General features: G+C 38.1%; 1 protein-coding gene and 1 pseudogene across 3 annotated transcripts in view; one reads left to right on the forward strand and one right to left on the reverse strand.

Annotated features, from left to right (window-relative positions):
- Positions 1–799, forward strand: part of LOC102146540 (zinc finger protein 770-like) — a 2,133-nt pseudogene extending 1,334 nt beyond the window's left edge.
- The window catches only part of NXF3 (nuclear RNA export factor 3), an 18,187-nt gene extending 13,560 nt beyond the window's left edge, over positions 1–4,627 (reverse strand). For 2 of the 3 annotated variants that reach the window (XM_065537780.2, XM_065537781.2), the window contains exons 1-2: positions 4,488–4,627; positions 2,817–2,861 (exon numbers count right to left, since the gene is read on the reverse strand). In XM_065537780.2, the coding sequence (XP_065393852.1) occupies positions 2,817–2,861; positions 4,488–4,515 (73 nt within the window). In that variant the 5' untranslated portion in view covers positions 4,516–4,627. The remainder of the gene's footprint in view (positions 1–2,816; positions 2,862–4,487) is intronic. The other variant, XM_005594211.5, reaches the window with a different exon arrangement.
- Positions 4,628–7,284: the final 2,657 nt, after the last annotated feature.

Consider the following 7,284-nt stretch of genomic DNA (forward strand, 5'->3'; position numbering starts at 1 on the left):
AAACTTATTAAGCATTGATAATTCGGTGAATAAGAAAGACTTGTCAATCTGTGGCTCATCAGGTGAGGAATTATTTAATAACTGTGACGTACTTCAGTGTGGTTTTTCAGTTCCAAGGGAAAACATACTTACTAGACATAAGATATGCCCTTGTGACAAATGTGAGAAGGTATTTCCTTCTGTATCCAAACTAAAAAGACACTATTTAATTCATACTGGACAGAGGCCTTTTGACTGTAATATTTGTGGGAAATCTTTTAGACAGTCAGCTCACTTAAAAAAACATGAACAGATTCATAATGAAAAGAGTCCTTATGCATCCCTTTGCCAAGTAGAATTTGGAAACTTGAACAATCTTTCTAATCATCCAGGTAATAATGTTAACTATAATGATTCCCAACAATGTCAGGCTCCTGGTGTTCAAAAATACGAGGTCTCAGCGTCAAATCAAATGTCAGGAGTTAAGGCAGACTCACAGGATTTTATTCCTGGTAGCATCAGGCAGCCCTGTCTTCCTAATGTACTTCTGGAATCAGAGTAAAGCCATCCTTTTTGCAGTTATTCAGAGCGTCAGGAGAAAAATGATGTCTTCCTGTACCGATGCAGTATTTGTGCTAAGAGTTTCCGATCTCCATCTAAACTGGAAAAACACTACCTAATTCACGCAGGGTAGAAACCATTTGAATGCTCAGTTTGTGGCAAAACATTCAGACAGGCTCCTCACTGGAAGAGACATCAACTTACTCAATTTAAAGAATGACCACAAGAGAAAGTGGTTGCCTTGGATTCGGTTATGTAAACTGTCGCAACCACTAACAATTGTGGTCTCTGGTGATCTTATTTTTAAAGCCTGTATTATTTAAAATGCATTTTTATCAAGAGGCCTGCATTAAATTGAATGGTTTCACAAGTATTTGTCCTGCATAGTAAGTAGGTAAAATACATAGAAAATTAATACAATGTTTTAGAAACAGCCAAATTAATTTTCAGAGGCAAGAACATGATTTGATGCTATAAAGTAGGCACTTTAATATTGTAAACATATGCTTTGGCTGTACTGAAAAGTATAAATTCATGATGCTGTACAAATAATTTAGTCAAATTCATTTTTTAAAGGAATTATTCCTTAAGACATGCCATCTCTTTTTATATATACTCAAAAGACTGAGAGGCAAAAATTCGCTTTTAGCTGCAGCACATAGTCCTGCTATATTTCATTTATTTTACATTTCATATGAAAGTATAATTTTGTCCACATGTGGCTCAAATTGCATTGGATTTTTTTTTTTTGTAAATTTACAGAACTACAGAGACACTAAAGGTGAATATGGATGAGAAAATTATAGTATTTTTTCACTGGTCTTTTCAAAGCTATTTATTTTTAGGACTATGTGATAATCTCACTTTTTCAGGTGATTAAGGTTTTTTTTTTTTCCCCCAGCGAGTGCCATCTTTCACAAAATAAATTAAAAGTAGACAAGAGGCTAGGATGTATCCATATACATTTACCATGTTTACTTACCAGGAATATTTTCCAAGTGCCATAGTCTTTTTCATAATATGTATGCAGTTTTATCTTTTCAGAGGAATAATTTCAAGTCATTTATTTGCTCATTAATTATAGCAGTAGTCATAGACTTAAGACTCTATTCTAGAGATCTTCATCTCCATAAGACTTTAACATTTATTTTAGTAAACTTTTCTTTTTATGCCTCTTTAATGGAGTGGTCCTATTATTTAAGCCTGTTCTAAGTTTGATCAAACAGCAATGACTAGGTCTAGTTTTAGTTTTTATTTTTGCAAGAGTCTAATGCTACAGAATTTTATTTTGATCCTTGTTAAATTTTTATTTTAATTAGTAAGGTAGTCATTCCTGTAGAGGGATAAGATGCTTGTAGAGTTGTGGGTAACATTCCAAATAGAACTGTTATGATTTGGGAAATATTCTAAACTACAAAGGACTTATTTCATAATGACAAATTGTCATTCACATTTTCCTTTGTTTATAAAATCTTCAGGAATGACATTTTCTAGCAATAAAAGGAATTAACCATTATGTTCCTAAGCTGAAAAGAGGAACAGGTGGGTAATTATCCTACCATACTTAAATATAGTGGAAAATCCTCTGTTGAGACTGTGGATAAATGAACAATTGTAAGTTTTGCATCATAATCTGAGAACTCCCTTTTGGGGAAGGGGGAGGCAGGAGGGATAGTAGGTGGGGGTGATCTGCTTGCTTCTTTTACCACAGGTGATTTTTAAGTAACTTGGGTTTAATTTACAGAGATGAAACATGACAGTCTGAGTAACACACCCAAAGACGTAGAGGTGTGCCTGTTTATTACGTAGAGACAGCCAACAAAAACAGAGGAGAATCACATGCTTTAAAGAACACTTTCTCTTAGATTTCCTTGGGATATGTTCCTCTAGTGCAAGCAAGATAATGGTTTACAGAATTTGCTTTATACAAAACTTTTCAAGAACTCATCTGTTACACAAAAGCAAGGAATAACTGGTTTATATTTTCAAATAATGTTCAAGGTTTTTTTCCTTAGTATGTCTGAAAGTATTGATTTTGGCATTTTTCTAAGCAATTTATGTAATTTTATTTGAAGGAAATATTTTATATACTCTTTCTCAACCTAAACAGGGAGAGTCCTAACACTGTTGTGCTTGTATGATTATGAGGCTTTATTTGCCTAAGTGATACTACTATACTTTATTTTTGACCCATGCCTTTTTAAGCTGTTTCATATTGAAAGTTGGACTATTGTAAAAATTTTGTCAAAGGTGTACTGAAGTGCTATTTGAAGTACCTGTAACAAAACACAGTTGGTCCTCCATATCCATGGACTCTGTCTCTGTGGATTAAACCAATTGCAGATCAAAAATATTAGGACAAAAAAATTAAAATAATACAAATAAAAAATAAAATATAACTGTTATTTAAATAGCATTTACATTCCATTAGGTATTAGTCTAGACATAAAGTATACAGGAGGATGTGCATTGGTTATATGCAAATATGCCATTTTATGTAAGGGACTTGAGTATACTTGGATTTTTGGTATCTGTGGGTGGGCAGGCTGGGGGGATCCTGGAACCAATACCCCGTGGATACCAAGGGACAACTGTACTTATTTATCTTTATTATCATTGCAAGCTTTTTACAGAAACTTTATAGGAATGAAAATATACATGTTAAGAAGATTAGGCCGGGCGCTGTGGTTCAGGCCTGTAATCCCAGCACTTTGGGAGGCCGAGACGGGTGGATCACGAGGTCAGGAGATCGAGACCATCCTGGCTAACATGGTGAAACCCTGTCTCTACTAAAAATACAAAAAAATTAGCCAGGCAAGATGGCGGGTGCCTGTAGTCCCAGCTACTCAGGAAGCTAAGGTAGGAGAATGGCGTGAACCCGGGAGGCGGAGCTTGCAGTGAGCGGAGACCACGCCACTGCACTCCAGCCTGGGCAATACAGCAAGACTCCATCTCAAAAAAAAAAAAAGATTAAACATTAGATATTAGATGGTTTGTTGCACACTAGAGCTGCTAGTATTGTTGAATCAATTACTTTGATTTTATGAAAAAATAAACACATATCTTTAAAGAGAACTAGAAGAATTTTTTGTTTGAGTGATTCCAGGCTGTAGCACGATTATTTACTGAAGTAGTTTGATTGGCTGGCTAACTTAGTAGAATTATTGTTTCTTGTTTTGTACTGCAATAAGGCTTATAATTGTAAGATAAAAATGTGTGTGTGCTTAAGGGAAGTAGGTGGTGGTTAAAATTATTGAAAAATTTTCAGAATACTTTAAAAATAAAGTTTCAAGTTATACAAAAAAAAAAAAAAAAAGAAAGTAATTCTAAATTTGTATGCATGTCTTAACATGGACCAATCTATGTTTAGATACGAAGCAAAAACGGATCTAAGTAAATAAATAAATAAATAAAATCACAATGACTGTGAGAATTTAACACACTTCTCTGAGTAACAGATAAAACTAGCAGACAAAAATTCAGCTACATAGCGAAGATTTAAATGGCATGAGTCATAAGTTTGCTTAAATGACATAGAACACTGCACAGAAAAGCTACACATGGAACATTCCAGAATAAGTCATACGCTGGGCCGTAAAGCAAGCCTTGAGAAATTTCTGGGGCGGGGGTGGGGGGTAATACAATCTACCTTGAATGGTTAGTGTGAAGATTAAAGATGTATTATTCCCTGCCCCACTACCACCTCTAGGTGTACAACCAAGGAATGTTAATTTTTACCAACCCCTGCCTCAGGAGACCATCCTCATACCTCAAACCCTGGCCCTGAGAAGACCACAAGACTCAGGCCTGGGCCCTTGCCACTGCCCACCCCCATCTAAAGGGAGATTGGCTGGGTGTCATGTGGGTTAGGGTAAGGTGGGGAAGGGGGCTCAGTCCCTTTTGCCCTGTGGAGACCTGAGACTCCAGCCTCATGCTGGCCAACTCACCCATGGTGTGTCCTGAAGGCAGTGACATTTTACCAATGTCCTTACAGGGCTCTCTTGAGGAGAATCTGTGTGGCCTGGGGACGGGAGTTTGGAGAAGATTGAGGAGGGCTGCTGAGGAAGGCGAGAGCAAGTCCCAAGCCTTGCTTACAGGAAGTTCCTTCCCCAAGCAGAGAGAGGAGTGTCCTAGGAGTCAAAGGAGAATTAACTTCCTGTTCTTACCACCCCCGAAAGTTTGCTGCCAGCCTAACACCCAGGGAGATGTTTCTAATGTAGCCACTCCTGCAAAGGTGGTTAGCAACAATCACAATCATGAGGCCTAGGACCCAGATACTTACTGAAACAAACACGGAGAACTCAGCTTGCTGGTCATCTCCAGTGCATTACATTGTATTCATTTACTCTGCAGACTCAGAGAACTCTGAGTGCCTATCTTAGCCCAAGCTCTGTACTTGCTACATTACTTTTTTCTCTATGTATTCCTCACAAGGGGACTCTGAACTCAGAATCACCAGCTCCGTGAAGGTGCTAAGGCTTAATAAGCTATAGGAACTTGTCTGGAATGATTCAGGTGTGACCTGGAGAAACGAAGTGGAAATGAGAACCATGGAATGGTGGGTGACCCCCTCTATGCACAGCTTTTCTAAACTCTTATAATATTTGTGGTTTACTTAAGTTAGGGCAAAGTAAGAGAATGTTCTGAAAATACTCGTGTGACTGGAATTAACTAAAGCCCATCCTAGAGAGAGAATACAAAAAAAAAAAAAAAAAAAAAAAGACCAGGAAAATATAAAGTCAAAGTTCAGTGTGTCACTGTAATGAAAGTAGAAAAGAATCAAGTACTTTCTTAAAGACAAAATAAAATATAGTCAATGTAGATGGAGACTCCTAATGATTAGAGCCAGAAATGTAGCTCTTAAAGTCTCAGGCCAGTGAGAGGGAATAAACTAGGAGCCTCTCTGTGTGCCAGGGCATCAGCCAGAATTTTCTGGAATTTTTCACCACTTTATTACAGTAGGTAGCTAGTCAGGCATAAGTGGGGCAGGAATGTCAGGTGACCATCAGGTGATGGTTCAGCAGTTGTCACACTGCCTCTCTGAAATGATAATTGATCTCAGCCAGCACCAGGAAGAGGCAGTTTCCCAATAGACAAAAACACCTGAAATGGGTAATTGGCAGCTTCCAGTAAGATCTCAAGAACTGACCGAGTGGACTCAAGCATTCCTTTCTCTTTTTTTCTTTCCTGCTCTAAAGCTTTGAAGTAAACTTCCAGTCCTGCTCTGAAACTTCTCTCGGTCTCCTTTTCTGCCTTATGTACCTCAGTCGAATTCTTTCTTCTGAGGAGGCAAGAATTGAGATTGCTGCAGACCCATATATATTTGCCACCAGTAACTTGAATATTTACCACCACTAACATATTTTGGTGCTATGTGACTCAGATACCTTCTGCCAGTAACACGTTGTCTGAAGTCCCTTCCTAGGGCTCAGTGCCCTGAGAGAGAAAGTCCAGCCCCTGAGTAAGCTGAAGAGATACCTGCATACGACAGGGTGTGAACATTTGGGGTGAAAGAAGTGTAAGACCGAAAAAGCACACACCTACACAAACTGTGAAGTCGTGAGTTTAAATCTGTATTGTTTTTGTTTTTGTTTTGGAGACAGAGTCTCGCCCTGTCGCCCAGGCTGGAGTGCAGTGGTGTGATCTAAGCTCACTGCAACCTTTACCTCCTGGGTTCAAGCGATTCTCCTGCCTCAGCCTCCAAAGTAGCTGGGATTACAGGCACATTTCACGATGCCCAGCTAATTTTTGTATTTTTTAGTAGAGAGAGGGTTTCACCATGTTGGCCAGGCTGGTCTCAAACTGCCGACCTCAAGTGATCACTCGCCTCAGCCTACCAAAGTGCTGGGATTGCAGGCGTGAGCCACCACACCCAGCCTAAATCTTTATTTTTTTATAAAACAATATCATGTGAACATTTTTATAAAATGGTAAATGCTATGGTTTGAGTGTTTGTGTTCCTCCAAAATTCATGTAGAAACTTAATCCCCAATGCAACAGTGTTAAGAGGTAGGACCTTCGGGAAGTAATTAGGCCATGAAAGTTCCACCTTCATAGATGGGATGAGTGCCCTTATAAAAGGGCTTGAGAGTGCAAGTTCATCCTTTTTTGCCCTTTCCGCTATGTGTGGACACAGCAAAGGTGCCATCAGTGAAACAAAGAGCAAGCCTTCACCCGACACCAAATCCGCTGATGCCTTGATCTTGTACTTTCCAGCCTCCAGAACTCTGAGAAATAAATTTCTACTATTTATAAATTACTCATTCTATGGCATTCTATTATAGCCACCCAAACAAAGATAGTAAATATATGTGAACTTGTTAATTTGCTATTCAATACTTTCAAGTATTTCTCAGTGAATCTCCCTAATAACAAAATATTAAACACTAAAAATGTATACTTAGAAAATAAAATCATTCTGTATTTTTCATTTATAAGATCCCCACACAATGACCTATAGATATCCAAGATATCCAAGGTAATTACACAATGCAAATAGACTGGTACTCGTTTTTCAGATGTGTATCTCTTTAGGTAATATATGTATACATATAAACTATTTATTTACATATATATTTTTTTTCTACATATTTATCCCGACATGCACAACTGCTGGGTAACGGATTTCCACACTAGATTTCCAAGGAATGAACCAGATCATGAAGTATTTCCTTCCTGATGTATCTGGCTAGTCTCAAATCAGCTCTGACCTCTCCTCTTAGCCCTGGCTAATGCCTCCTGTCC

The sequence above is a fragment of the Macaca fascicularis genome, chromosome X (assembly GCF_037993035.2).
Source record: "Macaca fascicularis isolate 582-1 chromosome X, T2T-MFA8v1.1".
Classification (NCBI taxonomy): domain Eukaryota; kingdom Metazoa; phylum Chordata; class Mammalia; order Primates; family Cercopithecidae; genus Macaca; species Macaca fascicularis.